The sequence below is a fragment of the Salvia splendens genome, chromosome 8, assembly GCF_004379255.2.
Source record: "Salvia splendens isolate huo1 chromosome 8, SspV2, whole genome shotgun sequence".
NCBI classification, from domain to species: Eukaryota; Viridiplantae; Streptophyta; class Magnoliopsida; order Lamiales; family Lamiaceae; genus Salvia; species Salvia splendens.
The window spans coordinates 22690497-22709042 of record NC_056039.1 but is presented as its reverse complement, the minus strand read 5'-3'; the positions used below and the strand labels follow the sequence as shown (position 1 = coordinate 22709042).

At 39.4% G+C, this 18546-nt stretch overlaps 1 protein-coding gene and 1 non-coding gene across 2 annotated transcripts; one reads left to right on the top strand and one right to left on the bottom strand.

The window, feature by feature from the left end:
- Positions 1-3093: 3093 nt before the first annotated feature.
- Positions 3094-7591, top strand: LOC121746214 (acetolactate synthase small subunit 1, chloroplastic-like). Its single transcript, XM_042140149.1, has 12 exons — positions 3094-3436; positions 3822-4035; positions 4176-4259; positions 4404-4472; positions 4671-4754; positions 5136-5297; positions 5378-5461; positions 5648-5752; positions 5876-5998; positions 6241-6393; positions 6700-6765; positions 7173-7591. The coding sequence occupies exons 1-12, from the start codon at positions 3210-3212 to the stop codon at positions 7254-7256; spliced, it is 1455 nt and encodes a 484-aa protein (XP_041996083.1). The 5' UTR covers positions 3094-3209; the 3' UTR covers positions 7257-7591.
- Positions 7592-12969: 5378 nt separating this feature from the next.
- LOC121746305 lies at positions 12970-13075 on the bottom strand. Its single transcript, XR_006039004.1, has one exon. It is a non-coding gene; the product is annotated as a small nucleolar RNA R71 (small nucleolar RNA).
- Positions 13076-18546: the final 5471 nt, after the last annotated feature.

The following is an 18546-nucleotide window of genomic DNA, read 5'->3' as shown; positions in this document are numbered from 1 at the left end:
AGTTATGTGTTTGACGGGGGGTCTAGGTCTCACTTGGTGAGTACTGTTGTACTTGGCTTCGTAATCGTGAAAGAGAGCCCGCAAGTCGAACTCAAAACTTCTTTGCAGGGTTGGGAGGTGGGGGAGGTTTATTTGGAATGTTTGGGCTAGGTTTATGTAGTTGTCGTCGTCCTCGTCATTCGATTGCAAAGCTCGGAGTGGTTCAAGATCAATAGAAGTCAAATTGTTGTAATAAAATTCTAAAATTTTTAAAGTAGCAACTAGTTTCCATTTTGGATCAAAAACTTTTGCAAGCAAAAAAACCGTTGGGATCTCATTGAAATACTTGAGCCATTTTTCAACCATGTAATATAAAACACATATTAATTCAAGATTATTGCAGAATTTTTCATTGCAGTTTTAAAACCAAGTGATATGTACATGCAATGTTCTAAAACACGAACGGATGTGCAATAATACACACCCGATAACTCAAAGGCGGCATTTCTAAAACCTTTGAATAATTTAAATAAACTCATGCTTTGATCCCAACAAGAAGAGGTTAGATATAAATCATCAACAGGGAAAGTTCTATAAAAATCAACCAAATATTCTATATGCTCTAATTTAGAATGCAACATATCATATGTAGAGTTCCATCTAGTAGACACGTCTAAAGTAAAAGTTGTGTACCTTATTTCCTTCGAGTGACAATACTTCTTCCACGCCTTGCCAATTTGAGGCTTCTAGTGGATCAAGGATACAGCTGTTGTAATAGGTTGAATATGTCTTTGCCATAAAGACAAAGCATCTTGTACACATAAGTTTAAAATATGACAAATACATCGTTATTGAAAAAACTTACCACTTATCACCGGGGAGCAAGCCGCAATTAAATCGGGTATACTTGCAGTGTTGACGGTTGCGTTATCAAAACCAACCGAAAATATTTTGTTGCATAATTCATAATCATTCAAAACTTGAATAATTAAAGATGCAATTACTTGTGCGGTGTGTGAGTAAGAAAATTGTCTAAAACCAATTAAACGTTTATTTAAAGACCAAATATTGTCTATAAAATGACATGAAATTCCCATGTAAGAATTTCTTTGGAAAGAATCCGTCCACACATCGGAGCAAATATTAACTTTGTGCCCCAAGTTGGAATAGAAATTTTCCAACTTCTCTTTTTTTATCAAAAAACTAGCGGTCGTTAAATCTTTGAGCAGTTGAGGTGGGAATTCTTTTTGTAGCAACATTAAAAGCGGTTTGCATAGTAACTTCATATTTTTTGTCATTAAAAAAATTAAACGGCAAATGCTTCATTGCCGCCCATTTTACCATAGCATCGGTAACATTTTTGGGATCATATTTAAATAGAGGCGTACCTGTTTGAGACGATGAGCCAGCAATGAAGTTTATTTGGCTTTGGGACTTAGTATGCTCATATTCCACGGGGTGTTTTGTCTTCAAATGGCGATGGAGAGTACCATATCCCCCACCGTTTCCAAATGGATAGACTTTATCGCAATAGTTGCAATAAGCTTTGAACTCATTTGTCTCCACGGTAGTGGTCGGATCATTAGGATTTGAAATTACCACTACGACCTCTTGTAATGTTTGGTGAAAATATCGAATTTCAACTTTGGTGGCATCTTCTTCTTTTGTCGTCCTGAAGCAGGAGGAGCATTGGCCTCCTCATCATTTTCGCCAACTTGGCCGGCGCTAGAAGGGGGGAATTGATGCGATCCATCATCGCCTTCGTCCGATGATAGATTCACATCGTATTCGAAACGCGAAGCCGAATGTGGAATGCCCCCCTTGTTGGTCGTCGGCGGCGAGGGCAAATAACAAAGCCGCATTTCGATCTTCTTCCTCCTACGAAAATTATACAACTAAGTAAAAATACTAACACAAAAATAAAACACATAGACACATAGATTTTAAAAATGAAATTATGAATTTAATAAAAATGAATGAACAAAAACCAAAAACATATTAGAACTTACTTGCGCTCGAAGAGCGGCTCGCCTTCCCACCTCCTCCGCACCTTGTGTTCTAGTAGGGGCACGTCGACGACGAGTATCACTTTGATCTTGGGCAATTCCCTTGCCCCGACGACGAGATGAAGACATGATATTTATGGAAACTGAAAGTGGAGAATAAAGAGTAGTGTGATTGTGTGAATATGATAACGTGAACAACGTGAGTAAATTATGAGCGCAAATAAAGTAAACAACTTGAAAGAATGAGGATGGAGAATAGAGAAATTGAGATTGAGAAGAGAAAATCTTATTAACACAAGAATGGAGTGAGTAGAAATGAAGAGGATGGGGTATTTATAGGGGAAAATTGTGATTAAATTTAAAAAAAAATCAAAATTTCAAACTTTTGAAAATCTGCCGGAACCGCCGGTTTTATGTTGAAACCGCCGGTTTCGTCAACGGTTTTCTGACAAAAATCGGCGGTTTCTGAACCGGTTTCTGAAAAGGCTAGGAGTAGGTCGGAAGTAGCCTGAAAAGCTATCCGGAACAGCCAAACCGGCGGTTCTGGTGAAACCGGCAGTTTTGAACCGCTGGTTACAGTTCATCCAAAAATGAAACCTGAACCGGCCCGGCGGAACCGGCGGTTCCGGTCACGGTTCGATCCGCCGCCGCCGGTTCCGGTACCGGTTCGGAACCGCCGGTGACGGTTCCGGGCCGGTTCGGTTCGGTTTGGGGACCTCTACTCATGATATATTGTTAGTACCCAAGCTAAAGTTGTGTTCCATTTTTTTCGATGATTCGAGGATGGAAAGAGTTCCATGAGGCAAACAACCTAGTTGTTGGGACGTTATGCAAGTTTGAGCTGTGACCGGACGACGATACCACCTTCAGAGCGTTAGTGTTGCGTTTTAGGATTGAAATAGACTTGCTTCCGTGGCATTGTATCCCGTATGTATGTTTTTGGGATTTGTATGAATTTTGTTGAAGGTTATTTATGCGACCCAGGATTATCTAAAACTACCACAAATTATCAACAACTAAACCCATACAAAATACACTATTCAAATTACATCCTCTTTTTTCAGTATTCAAACCTACTTCTTTTTATCGATTTAAAATTAAAATGACGGTGGAAGAATTTTATAAGTGGAACAAATATATCTTAAATTCCCTATCTAATTCTAAGCCTTAGCCCTCTCTGCTTTCACTCTCTCATTACTGTCTGCTGCAGCGCATTGAGAAACAATGGCCACCACGACTGTTTCACGGTGTCCAGTCTCCGGCGCGGCGGAGAAGAGATATCAGCCACATTTCACCACCTCAACCAACAGAGTGCAATTCGGAAGTAGTACTAATTGTAGGCCACCGAAGCAATTACGAATTGCCAATGCAGCTGTTAACGACGGTGACGCTGCTGCTGTTTCCTTCGCACAGAGCTCCTCTCCGCCGCATCTTCCTGCCGCTGCCTCTAGGTTAGCGCATTTATGTGTTTGTGGTAGAGGCATGCATGGGTACCTACTGTACCAGCTGGCCAGAGTTAATTGATTAAAGCTTGAAAGCGATGCTTTAATGTTGATTGTTTATTGTATTGCATTGTAGAATAATGTTCGTTTGAATCCAGTGGGATTATAATAGTGGTTTGATTGAATTTTTTTTCTGCTTTTTGGGGTTTTCAACTTTTCCCCCTTTTGTGTTTTTGTTGTTGGATTTTGGACTGCTTTGAATGATTAGGGTTTCCACTAGATTAATAGCTTTCTGGATTTGTTAGTTGGATTTTGGATTTATTATGTTTTTTTTTTGGAATTTGTTTATTATGGATGAATGTTTGGAGGAGAAAATTGAATAGAACTATTTCAGGGCAAAGCGTCACACTATCTCAGTCTTTGTTGGGGATGAATCTGGTATGATAAATCGAATAGCAGGTGTCTTCGCTCGTCGAGGCTACAATATCGAGTCTCTGGCTGTGGGGTTGAACGAGGACAAGGCTCTGTTCACCATAGTTGTCTCGGGAACAGAAAAGGTTCTGCAACAAGTTGTTGAACAACTCAACAAGCTTGTGAATGTCTTGAAGGCATGTCTCTGTGTCTGACATTTACTATGTTATTCTAACTTTACCCAGTCTTCAATTCTAAAGTTCCTTTTCCCATGTTTGAGATATTTATGTTTTGCTGTCCAGCCTGTCCTTAATTATCTTCCCATCTCATATGTCAGGTGGAAGATTTGTCGAAGGAACCACAAGTAGAACGTGAACTAATGCTCGTAAAGCTCAATGCAGATTCCAATACTAAAGGCGAAGTATGGAGAAGTTTTTTCACCATCTCTTATCTTTACTAAGGATTCTCAGACATGATCATAATTAACCATGCCCCATCAAGTTTAATGTAGCTAATAAGATAATCTCACTAATGCTGTTCTTTTGGATGTGGCGTTGATTTTCAGATCAACTGGTTATCGAACGTCTTCAGGGGAAACATCGTGGACATGTCAGTAAACACTTTGACCATGGAGGTTGGGATTTCTTTTTATGCTTCTCATGGTATATGCTTCATTTGGCTTGTGTATACTCATTTTCGTTCTCGTATAATTATACAACTCGAAAACTATTTTGTTTATGTGATGCTCTCTGAAATTAGTCGGCACTGAATGAATTTCTCCTGTAGTCATTTTAAGCTATAACTTATAGCTTATTTTCTTATATATACACAGGTCACTGGAGACCCTGGAAAGATGGCAGCGGTCCTGAGAAATCTCAGTAAGTTTGGCATTAAAGAACTAGCAAGAACCGGAAAGGTAATAATATTTTATGTTTCATATACTTTTGAAATCTGAGCATGTGGCAGAGTTCATTGGGCTCAACTTAAGCTATCACACGGAGAAGAAATTGTTTTCTTGATCTTGTAAACTGCTAATGTATTGCTTCGCTTTATCGGTTGATGATTGAATGTGTCCTTTGGGGTAAATATGGAGGTAGTAATCTGTAATTCTAGTATGCGAGTCTGGAAAGGAAAACTATTCTAAAAGGGCTCTGCTGCTTATAGGACACAGATTAAGAGGATATTCGACTGAGTTAAATAAACTGGTTGAAGTTCTTAAAGTTTAGATTTCCTCATTGAAGCTATAATGTATACACTTATACACATATAACTTCCATTTCCATATTACTGCACTCAGATTGCATTGAGAAGGGAAAAGATGGGCGAAACAGCTCCATTTTGGAGGTTTTCTGCAGCTTCTTATCCAGATCTTCGGGCAACTATACCCATCAAGGATGATAATGCCAGTAAGCAAACCATTGGAAAGAACACTAATGGCAAACTCAATGGTGTTTCATGGGTACATACTCTGCTAATTTTTGTCTATTCTTCATTTATTTAATGGATTAATTGTTGATTAAGTATGCTTCTTGACGGAAGGGTGATGTTTATCCTGTTGACTCTGATGATGACTTCTATCGTCAAGTTCTCGATGCCCACTGGGGTGTTCTCTATGGTGAAGATGTAAGAACTTCTGCTCTCTAAGAAAACTTCATGAGATTGTTTATCTTTAGACTCTTAACTCCAAACACTTATATCTATGAAATTATTTTGTGGATATGATTTAGAATAGGACTGAGTAATCCCATATCTGGTTAAATGGCACTCTTTTCCATGGGGATTAGTTATATTCTTATCTTGCTGCAACAGTCAAGTGGGTTACAATCGCACACTTTGTCCATGCTCGTAAACAATTCTCCTGGAGTACTGAACTTGGTGACAGGTGTCATATCCCGAAGAGGTTACAATGTTCAGGTATCATGGCTAGGTTCAATGCACTGTTCTCTATCATTAAAATTCCTACTTTATTTTTTTCCTTAATTATTTATTCATTGACAGATTTCTGATAGCATGTATTATTTATCAAATTCTATTCAGAGTCTAGCTGTAGGTCCTGCAGAAACGGAAGGCATTTCGCGCATAACCACCGTTGTTCCCGGAACAGACGACAGCATTGGAAAATTAGTTCAGCAATTCTATAAGTTGATGGATGTTCATGAGGTGATTGAGATTTTTTCCAATTCATTTTCTTTCAAATAGTTCATTACTTCTAATTATTACATTAAATTCCTCAAGAGCCTTTCCTGGAAATGGATTTCTTATCTATTCGCGAATTTTATAAGTTTCTAACGACTGCATACTTTTTTTTGAAGAACATTTCATTTCAGCTTTCATAACCTGAAAGGCACATTTTATTTCTCACTGAGAGATCGCTGACATAAGGTGAGTGATGAATCCTGCAGGTTCAAGTTCTGACACACTCGCCATTTGCTGAGAGGGAACTCATGCTTATTAAGATTGCTGTAAATGCTGCTGCAAGAAGGGATGTGCTTGATATTGCCAACATTTTCCGGGCTAAGCCTGTTGATGTCTCTGATCACACAATAACATTAGAGGTACGTCTTTTTCCTGGGACTTCACTGTTTCTATTCCAGCAAAATTTCATTTTGTTTCTCACTCAATTTCGTGAGTATTAACATCCATAACTGGAACAAGACATTATCTACAAAAACAGACATAATTTTGGGCTAGAAAGTGATACTTACCCTAAAGCATCCAGTACGGATGCCAGCAACCCACTTCTTGTCCTACATCACTATCATTCAAGAGTTATTCATTCTTTTCTTGTAATGCGGTATAGCTATTTTATTTTCTCCCAAGTCATACTCACTCCATTGATGATTCATAATCTTTGTTTGAAGGTGACTGGAGATTTCAATAAAATGCTCGCGCTCCAGAGACTATTGGAGCCTTTTGGTATTTGTGAGGTGAGTTTGCCCGAATCACATCCTACTTTGATTCACTTGCAGTTTAATCTTCGAATATGTCAAGTTGGATAGGATAACTAACGTATTGATAGTCGAGAAGTTTGAAACATCACTACACTGCTGAATACTCCCTCCGTCCCATAGAAATAGGCCATATTTCTTTTTTCATCCGTACCATAGAAATAGTCCATATCTATTTATGGTAACCTTTTTTCTTCTTCTCTTTTACTTTATCATTTATGGTCCCACCATCCACTACACAATTTCAACTACTTTTTCTCCTCTCTTACTTTACCAATTACACATTAAAACTCGTGCCAACCCTAAAAGGCCTATTTCTATGGGACAGAGGGAGTATGACATATGCAAGTGTGGCCTAAGTGTTTGTTTTAATTGCCTTCCCTTAGGTGGCACGGACCGGGAGGGTGGCATTGTCACGGGAGTCAGGCGTGGATTCGAGATACCTTAGAGGATACTCAATTCCGTTGTAGCATATCAAAAACAAAACTCTCTCGCCGCATTGTGTTATGTTTGTTTGTTCTTTCCATCTCTTTTCTAAATTTATGCTAGTAGAGAACTTTATTTGATGGAACCGATCCGAATGAGACAGTTGTATGTATTGCTTATCAGGCATGACTAGAGTTGCTATGACGCTCGTGTTGCACTGGCCCGGCCCGCAAGATTAACCTATGGCCTAGGTCGGGCCGTTTGATATTCAGTAGGGCTGCATATTATTTTGTCATGTGCAGCATTGGCCAACACTTCATTATCTTATATTTTTGCCCATAAATCAAGATCAATAAGAAAAAACAGATATGTTGCGATACGTAGCAAGTTCTAACAAATTAAAGGATACAATAAATCCATTTACCTATGGGATATTGGTCCCGACAAGTACTCCCTCCGTCCCGTCTAAAATGACACATTTCTTAGTCGTCACGAGATTTTAGGAGTTGTTGGTTGATGCGCTTAATTAGAGAGAGGTGGGTTGAGTATTAAATGGAGAAAGAAAGAGAGTTGAATATTTACCTTTAAAAGGGAAAAAGTGATTGAGTGCATTAGTTAGAGAGAATAGTTTTTAAAAATATAAATGTGTCATCTTATTTGTAACAAATTAAAAAGAAAAATGTATCATTTTAAGTGAGACAAATGGAGTATAACTTTGGCCAAATTCTGATATTTTTCACAAACTTTAAAATTGATATAAAATATCACAAACTTTACAACCTCTATAACAAGATTGCACATCACCAAGCGGAACATATCTCATGCATATTTGATGGTCTCATCAATTATATCATGATTATGATCATAAAATAATAACAATGTTGGAAAAATTCGTCCACTTGGGATGATGAGCTTATGACCGAACAATAAAACTTTTATCATGTAAAGAGCACAAGAATTACAATCGAACCACAGTACACATGTAAACACAATATCATAAGCAATGGTACGATCAACAAGTTTTCTACTAACAATCCAAGCCCCCTAGCTCAAGTGGTTGAGGAGGGTGGCAAGGATACCGCGCCATCCTGGAGGTCTCGAGTTCGACTCCTGGATGGCGCAACTTGGGATTAATTTCCCCTGTAGGCCTAAACAAGGCTTGTTGCCTTGGGGCTTTGCAAGCTTACGAGCCTGGACCTGTCTGAGGGTGGACAACTTACGGGCCTGGACCCGTCTGGGGGAGGCTAGTTCGTGCGGCCACGAGGGGCTGGGGGAGGCTAGTTCGCTTGCCCATGTATCTCGAACTCGGAAAAAAAAAAGTTTTCTACTGACACAAATATACCTCCGATCAAGACATTGCCTATGATCATACTCTAAGAGCATCTCCAACAAGGAAAGGTAAATGTAAGAAGTATATCATCTATTTACCTGCTTAAAAATTGAAATATATATTTTACAAATAAAATAATAGTGCAAAATGCATTAAAAAAATTTAAAATGTAATACCTTCTCAAATACATTCACCCTTGGAGAACAATTTTCATGAAAAAAGGCAAATATGGTAGTTAGAGCATCCACAATGGTGTGGAGATCGGCGCCCGATCGCGTGAAATCAGGCTCGCGCGTCCTCGTCCATCCATTGCAGGCGCCCATTGCAGGGACGTGGCCGAGCCCGATCTCGACAATTTTGTAATTTTTTTTATTCTTTATTTAACCAATATAAATACCCTAAACCCTCATTCACTTTTCACACACTTACACACAATACTCTCAGACTCTACCCTCTTTTCTCTTCTCTTTTCTCACTTTCACACTTTCAAGAATGGATCCGAGTTGATTCCTAAACTCGCATAGTGTCGATGACGATATGCCGATGTTTGGTGGCGGCAGCGCTCGTTGGCCCGGTCACAAAGACTACCGGGTCGAGACTCCTGGATCTGTAGGGTCCATTTTCGTTTCTGACTCTAAGTTCGATCCATTCTTCAACACCGGCGCGTATCGGGTTGAGGACATGGAGCTCAGTTGTGGGCAACCTCCTGCCCCTGAGCTGCCGAGGAGGAAGAAGAAGATGGCGTGGAAGGAAAAGGCGCCATCCGTCCCAGTCCCCGTCCCACTCCCATCCAACGAGCCCAACAAAGAGTACGCCACGGGGCGTACTGACTACGAAATGGAGGAGTACATGAAGGTGGCTCAGTGTTGGGTCGATTTATTGGAGGATTCAATAACTCCAACAACCAGCCATCAGGCAGGATGTGAGATCTCATTAAGGCCAGATACAATTCGGTGAAACCGAGTTGGGCGTACAAGGACCAAGGATCAGCTGCACAAGTTTTGGGATCGTCTCAAGGTCCACATCAACAACTTCAGCTATATCTACATGAAGAACATGGACGGAAGGGGTAGCGGTGAGAGCATGGAGGATGTCATCCAAAAGTCGATGGCCGAGTACCAGTCGCAGTACGGGCAGTTCAAGTTCTACAACATTTGGCTGATCTTGAAGGACAAGGCGAAGTTCGAGGGAGGGATACCAGTTGCATCCTCAGCTGCGAAGCGGGCGAAGAACACCGCCAATGGCAGTTACACGAGCAGCGCCCCATCTCCTGTGGATCAGAATGCTGAGCCAGAAGGGAGTTCCGGCACGCCTACGTCTACTTTTAGACGTCCCATTGGCACCAAGACTGCCAAAGCCCAGGCCAAAGGGAAGGCGAAGACGGCCTCGTTTGGATCGGCTCCCCCGCAGGCTGCTCCTCTTCCGTCTATGCAGCTCGTGGCCTCAACGCTCCAGGAGTTCGATGGTTTTTTCTAGGTGTGTGATTATAGGTTTATACTTGACGCACAAAACAACCTTCATCAGGAAACCGATCCAGATAAACGATGGAGGACTGAGAGGATGATCAAGAATTTGAGCCAGAAGTTAAATTTAGATGACTAGTTAGGTTTTTTTATGAATTTAGTAATTTAGTTTAGTAATGTAGTTTTTTTTAGCCAAGTATGATGTAGTTTTTTTAATTAAGTAATGTAGTTGTTTTTTAAAATTTGTGGTGTTTAATATAATATATTTTAGCATTTTAGTAATTTAAAACAAAAATAAAAAATAACAACACTATAAATTAAATGCAAATTGAGTTTAATTTATAGGACGGACACTAGGGCGAAACCATTGCAGAAAGAAGGGGCAGACTATGAAATGCTGATGTGGCAAGCCCACTAGGGCATCCATTGTGGATGCTCTTATAAGATTTTACGTCTCCATCAATGGATAGGTAAAGATATCTCTTCAAAATGGGAAAATGTATAACGAGTGTAAATATAAGCTTATTGAAGTAGAAAAGCAAAAAGAAAAAAGAAAGAAAGAATAGTGATAATACCATGCAAAGCATAGAGAAAAAGAAAAGAAGAGGGAACAGAAAAGAAAATATAAGAAAAATGAAAGTGAAAAATAGTGAATAATTGACATTTAGTGAAAAGGGTGTCTTGAAGGTTGAAAAAAGAGATGAAGAACAAAAGTGGAATGTTGATAGATGAGAAGAGTCTAGGCAAAGCTTACAACTAACTAACATTGGGGATGAAAGTGGGTTAAGGTGAATAAGTTATATCTTGGGGATTAAAGTCACTTTAGCCAAAATTACCTCACATATCCAAAGAGCCTACATTACAACCTACAGAAAATACCTTTTGGATCTTAGATCTTTAGTCACACCGTAGTAGAGGAGAGTGTAGATTTCGAGCAAGCCTATGGTAAACTATGCATGCCTTAATGATTTGAGAGTTATGTCATGAACCTATACACTTTGAGACTGAGTAAACTTTACAAATGCACATTGCATTTTTCCTTGTGAGGGCAATTTGACCAGGTTGATCACATGATAGTAACTTGAAGCAATGCTCTAATATATTTTACATGCTTACAAGGCCATTGATACTTGTTGTTTACTTTACTTTTATTGAGGCAATGATGACACTCCAACATCCTTACATGAGTTTTAATTCTTGTTTCGTTCTTCTTGTTTGAGGACAACGAAGTGTTTAAGTTTGGGGGAGTTGACAAACTCACAGTTTAGGATGTTTAGGTGGGTGATTAACAGAAGTTGTTGAGTAATTTGAGGTATTAAGTCTAGGTCTCCTCCACTTATTTGCAATTTATAGAGCTAACGAGTTTGTCGAAGCCTTGATGCAAAAACAGGTATAAAACAAGCTTAAACGAAGTTGAACGGGCCAATACAATGATTTTGCCCGCCCGGGTGTTTTCAAAGCGAAGAAATACCCGCCCAGGCATTCTTACTGGAACTGCACATCAAGAAACAGATCCGCTCGGGCGTTTTCCATTCGAAGAAACGCCCGCCAGGGTGTTTTGAAGTGAATTGCGGGATTCCAGAGAGAACGCCCGGTTGGGAGTTTTGGTAGGTGCAGATCGCCCGGTCAGGCGTTTGTGGCAGTTTCTTTATTTTTCCAATTTTCACTTCGGATATAAAAGGGTTTTACTCACTTTCGAACCCTAAATCCCACACTACCAAATTAATGAAGATTTCAAGAGGTTGAAGAGGATTTGAAGGCAAGGAGCTTCCCCATTCAAGAGATTGAAGGAAGAAGACTCCCCAACATCAATTCCACCTATAAGGAGTTTTTAGTTTCATTTCCATTACGTTTTGTTTTGTTTCCTTTGTTTTTCCTTTTGTTTTTTCTTTGAACATGAGTAGCTAGATCTTCTTTAGGGATTTGGTGAAGATTGAAGGGATTGTATGGATTGATTCTGTGGTTGAATGCTTATCTATCTCATTTTGTTGGTTTTGTTGATTCTTGAGCTTTCACTATCTAATTGCTTAGCTAACAATTAGATACATCTTTTTGCCTAATTGTTGTCATTGAGAAATGCCTGATTAGGATAGATGTGTAATCGCCAACTCCGTGTAACCCATGTGATTGAGAGATGCATGTGCTAGAGAGAGGGCTTGAGTCCGTAGGTCTTAGGAGTCGGCCTTGACTTGTAGGGAGGAGACTCCGACATTAGAGGCCGACCAACGCGTTAGATGCACTCGAGAGAGGGTCTAACCAACCATCCCGACTTTCCTAACCACACTTGAGGTCCTATAGATGAGCATGACCCGTAGATGACATCCTTGATCCCTTCTAACGGATCTATTTCCCAATTTGTGTGAAAACTATCTTTTACTTGTTTTTCTTAGTTAATTGTCTCTATTTGCTTGTTTGCTCTTTGTTCTTAGTTTAAGAAAACCAAAAACCCATTTTATTAGTCTATATAGTGTTCGACTTTGCATCATAGTAATCATTCTAGAATTTTAGTCCTTGTGGATTGATAATTTAACTAGCCGCGTCCTACATATCCCTTACACTTGTGGGTGATGTTTTGATTGTGAAAATAGCCAAGGGTGAATGCCAACAATTTTAGTTCGAGATGCATTTGGGAACGTTAATATCCCAATTCCACCTTTTGATACAGGGGTGAATGCCAATAATTTCGAGTTGAAGACGGAATTGATTCAAATGGTGGAGCAAGGGGTTTTCTCGGGAAGGCCCACGGAAGATCCCAATAGGCACATAGCAAAATTTTTGGAGATTGCCAACACGACCAAGCTTAATGGGGTTCCCGACGATACAATCACATTTAGGCTATTCCCATTCTCATTATCGAGATATGCTATAGATTGGTTTGATAACCTTGAGCCGGACTCGATTACAAGTTGGGACGACTTAGCCCGGAAGTTCTTGGATAGGTTCTTCCCTCTTAGCTCCACTCTCAACCTTCAAGGGAGATCACTCATTTTAGCATGAAGAGTCAAGAGTCCATGTTTGAAGCATGAGAGAGATTCAACGTTTTGTTGAAGAAGTGCCCCAACCATGGGCTATCTCCGGGCCATCAAGTGAGCCTCTTCTACAATGGATGCTCGGAGTTCATTATGAGTCAACTAGACTTTGGCTCCAGGGGGTCATTCTTGGATAAAGGAGTGGATGAGTGCAAGAAGATGCTTCAAAGGCTTGCATACACTAGCAAGGGTTGGAGCTCCGGCCGAGATGGTTCAATGCCGGTAGCTTCGGTCATTGATGCAGATGCCTTTAATCTTCTCACCCAACAAATGATGATGTTGAATCAAAAGGTGGATGCCTTAGTTTGGGGTGGTACCCATGGGAGCACCTCAACCGATCATTGAAGATATCAATTATATACATCAAGGAGGAAACCAAGGGGGTAATCCAAGGAATTTCAACAATTATCGCCCTAACAATGGGGGTGGTAATTATCAAGGCTATCGCCCACCCTTCAATGCACATCCAAACCTTGCTTATGACAATCCAAACAATGCTATCCAACAACCCCCATCTCCTGGATTTGGAGTACCAAGAGGGGCAACCAATGTACCCGGCACCAGTGTTGTCAAAAGCGCGCTCGGGCAGTCAGGGTGAGAATGTAATCGCCCCGATGCGGCGGGGTCATGCGAGATCCGTGGGGAGAATGTGAGATGCGCCTGGGTCGCATGGGTCGAGGCGAGGCGAATTGGGCGCGAGCTAGTGTAGGGTTTAAATATTAGCGACTGTTCATCTTCTTCCTTGAATAACTTAAAAAAACGGTAACTTTCAACTTCCCATACTCTTATTTAGGAATACCACTACCTACCTTTCTCTTCAGCAGCAGCCGCCTTCTCCTCTTTCTTCTTCTTTTTTCTTCTCCTTCTTTTGTAACGCCCCACTTTCGGAACCCTAATTTGCGAAGCATAAATTTTTTTGCATTTGATGCTTTTAATCCCGAGAAGTATGTGAATTAAATGATGAGTGAATTAATTGCTTAAATTCTATGTGACCTAACTGTGCTTTGGAATTGAGTTTGGTTGGAATAGTCAAGGATATGGTATATATGACGTGGCAGTTGAATAATTGATACGGGGTGATATATATTGCGACGAATTATTTTTTCTAAGGGTGAGTGAGATTAAATGGGATCATCAATAATTACCTTGTCCATTTTTTTGAAATATTCGACCACTCCTATTTATTTGAGAGGGATTCTATTTTCCATGGATTTAATTATTTGCTTGGGATAATTATCCAAATTAAATCCAAAGCCAATTATTCTTTATCTTCTTCATGGGGAAAAAAATCGACCCCCATGCTTGCCCATGGAGATTTTGAAAATCTCCTAATCTTGGAGAGGAAGAATTATTCATCATACTAATTGATCCCCTATTTACTTCATTCCATGAATAAATAATGAATATACTAGCATATCTAAGGAAATCTTGCCTTAAAAATTTGAGATTTATTCCTTGTGGGAGGAACACAAAAAAAAAACGCCTACTCCCTATTTTAATAGTAGGATTTTATTATTTTATTCTGCTCCGTATTATTTTATTCTACTCCGTGAAATACAAAATTTAATCATGGGCTAATTAAATAGCCTATGATTTTTGAAACTTCTCCTAATTCCTCCCCATAATTCACGCCAATCTCTCCCTCATATCTCCTTCAAATCTCCATTTATTTTATTCTCCCAAATCTTTAATTAATTGTGGGATATTTATTTTCTAACTCTATAAATAAGAGATGAGAGAAAGCCCTAAACCTAGCCTCCAACACGCCTCCCTCCCTCCTCATTCTACACGCCTCTCTTCTCCACTGCTCTACCACTTGTTCTTCCCTTTCACTCAAGATCTCTTAAAGAATTTGTTGAAGAATCAAGATTTTACCTTGTTCTGCCGATCGTTTCAATCAACAAGGTATAATTGAACTTCTTCTCTCATCCTCCCCTTTCAAACATTTATTTCAATGCCCTCATGCATATAATGAGTGTAGGGATCGTAAATCTAAGAAATTAATCGGGTGGGATGAATATTTGGTAAACCCTAATTCGGAATTGTGAAGTCTGAAATCTGTAGTGTTCGGACAGTAGATTCCGATGCATGTTTGACCGACCAAACGAACTCCTTTTTTGTTCGATTCTTTTTCCGAGTACACTTTAAGGTGTCTTCTGTGTTGTGTGAAAAATTCAACCTATTTAGATGACAGATGAATCTTTAGTGAATTTTTGAAGTTGACTACACAGTTCTACCAGAAATTATTTTCTCGGCCAGTAGGTTCCGTTTTTTATTTGACTGACCTAAAGATGAGATTTTGATGTGAAAATTTAACTGGATGATCTTTGACGTGTCTACTGTATTGTGGTAAAATTTTAGCCCAAACGGAGGTCGAATTAAATTTTAATGATTTTTACAATATGATTGCGCTGTACTGCCAGTTTTCTACCACGTTCAATTGATCTTGATGAGTAAGTTTTGAATGATATACATGATGCATATGTGTTAAGAAACCAATTCGATGATGAGGTGATGTGTTGTATGTTGATATATGCTATGATGTTTTCTCATGTTGATAAAACGAATTAATGGGAAAAAGAGGAACGTTGGGGACATGCATGATTTTGAGTCGGTATTTGAGACTGATTGTGATACACATAATTTAAGGTTGATAACTCGCGCTCTCAGTGTGACAGCAAGGGAAAGGAAATACTTGAAATCTAAGCAGTCGAGGTGGGCTTTCTTTTAAATAAGGACGATGTCCTAAATATTTTACCGATGAAAATGAAATTGTGTTTATCGTGCCTTGTTTGGTTTTAACGTGCCTATCTGATGTGGCTTTTGCCACTATTATTTAAATCGAATTCGGGTCCTCGTAGAGCCGCAAACTCTACTTGGATTAGTGTACACCAATGGTAGACCGTGTGTCAGCGTATGGGTTGGCCGGTCTAGTGACCTAGTTTGCGGCCGCATTCCTTGTCATGTATGTGCGGATATGGCTAACGTCTATGGGAAAATGACTGATCAGTTGACGTTTTACAATGGGAAATGATTTTGAGTGCCTCGGGCCTTTCTAAAGCTAAACCCCGATGGTTACTTACTTATGGCATGATAGATAAATAATAATATTTATGAAAATGTTTTCGGCATAAGTCCACTGAGTATCTTTATAGTACTCAGCCCTGCATGTGTTTTCCTTATGTGCAGGTTGAGTGGCGGCGAGAGGTTGGTGGTGTTGAGCAAGTAACTTGAAGAATTAAATGTTTATCTTTGAATTATGGGTGTCGTTGTGTCTTCACACATGACGTCACTCCTTCTCTTGGTCGTTTTCCGCTGCGATATTTCTTTTACTTATTAGTTGTTGGGCCCGAACTTAAATTTGTCCGGTTATTGTTTTCTTGTGAGTCTGTTGGATAATGTCAAGCTCTCAATCGTTTCCTTTGAGTATTAATTGCCGGCCCAACTCATTGTTTAAACCCGAGTCTCCTTCTTGTTTTATACTTAATTGTTCATTTAGTATGCCGGTCAAACCTCCTTGATGAAACCCTAGCCTATTTTCCTTGTTATATTTAAGTCCGTTTTAGTTGCGACCGCCGCATTTATTATACCCTAGAAGGGGGGTCGTGACAGTTTGGTATGAGAGCCTCACTTCTTTCCGCTCTGGACCCGAGAGTCTTGTTGAGTCAAAGTCTATTCATGTGTAATTTGACGAATTGGTAATCATCGAAGGCTCAACACCACAACTCGTCTCCGCCCAACCACGAAGAGAGAGGTAAAAATATTTTGTGAGTTTTGGATTGAATTACAGTAGTTGGAATTTTCGATGGGAATCGAGGTTAATATGACTTTTTGGAAACTTTGCTTGGAATATGAAATAATGAATATGCGTGGATATGAGGTTGTTATGTACGTCTATGAAAAAAGGGATGAATGTTGTTCTGCAATGAACTTGTATTTTACTAGATAAGAAAAAAAAATCGGCTAAAATGTGGTAAACCTATATAAGTTGGATGAATGAAGTTTTATATGATTGTGTTTATTCAATTGCTTTATGAGACAATATCTATGTGAAAGAACTTGAGCATGCTGCCATACAAAATTGTAAATCATGTATGAATGAAAATTTTGGGGATGATGTCGAACGTGGAGGCACGAAACGCCTAACGCAAGGCAAGCGACGCGTGGGAACATTTCATGCTTTAACGAAACGCGAAAACGCACGAACCCTTTTGCCTCAGAAACGAAATTTCCAGTCATTCTTGATATGATACTACCCTCACACATCCATCGTTGGAGATTTATATATATATATATATATATATATATATATATATATAGGGTTTTGATCTATGCAAAACTAGATTTAAATACAGAAACGCAGAACAATATCATAATTAGGTCACTTTTAGGTCATAATTAGGTAATTTTTAGGTCATGCTAACAAAGCATGACCTAAAACGATCTTAGCATGACATTAAACCCAAATCTTATAATATGACCTAAAATTGCTTAATTATGACCTTCCGTGTTTTTGGTTAATTATTGACCATTAGATCATCTAATCCTAGGGCCAAGATTTGGTCTGCATTTCTGGATTTAAACACATACTTATTTTGATCATCTCCCTATATATATATATATATATATATATATATATATATATATAGGGTAGTGATCTATGGCAAACACCTCTTAACCAAATAACTAGAGAACAAATAATAGCCACAAGATCAAAAAAATCAAGGGCTAGTATTAATTTTTGAATTTAAGGAGATATTAGTTCCATTAATCATAAATTTACTCTATAATAAAAATGCAGGGGTATTATGGTCATTGCATAGCCATGGCTTCCATGGCTTCCCCCACCTCAGGAAGCTCATGTTCTACAAATGCTTCACGCAGACGCAGACTCCATTCCCCAATTTATCATCCCTCAGCCACGCATCCTCGTTAGAGGAGCTGATCTTCATCGAGAATCCCTCCCTAATCGGTACCCTCCACGGCAGGATCAGAAACCTAAAACGACTCCGGCGGCTAATTCACACCGGAACCGGCGTCTCCTGCGGGATCACCGAATGGATCGGGAAATTTGTCGTTCTCGAGCAGCTTACCCTCTCGAGAAACGGATTCACCGGCGAGATTCTGATTAACGCCTTCCGTAACATGACGAAGCTCAAAATTCTCGATTTGAGCAACAATGCGTTTGAAGGATCTCTGCCGGAATCGATTTCGGAAGCCAAATTTTATGAATAGCTTCTGACTATTTTTAACCCCTCGGGTTGAAGGTGGAAAAAATCTCTTGATTCTGTAGCTGCAGATTTTTGTGCAATATGGGGAATTCGCATTTTTTGTAAAGACTTTGAATTATTAGTATATACGTGAGATCTATTATATTAGTGGCACTATTGCATTTGGGATATGAAGCATGGAACCTATTTTGATGTTCGGTTGATTTTTATCATTGCTAATTTAGAAGTTTAGTTTGTGTATATACTCATTGTGTGCCAATACATGGTCGCAATTGAAAATT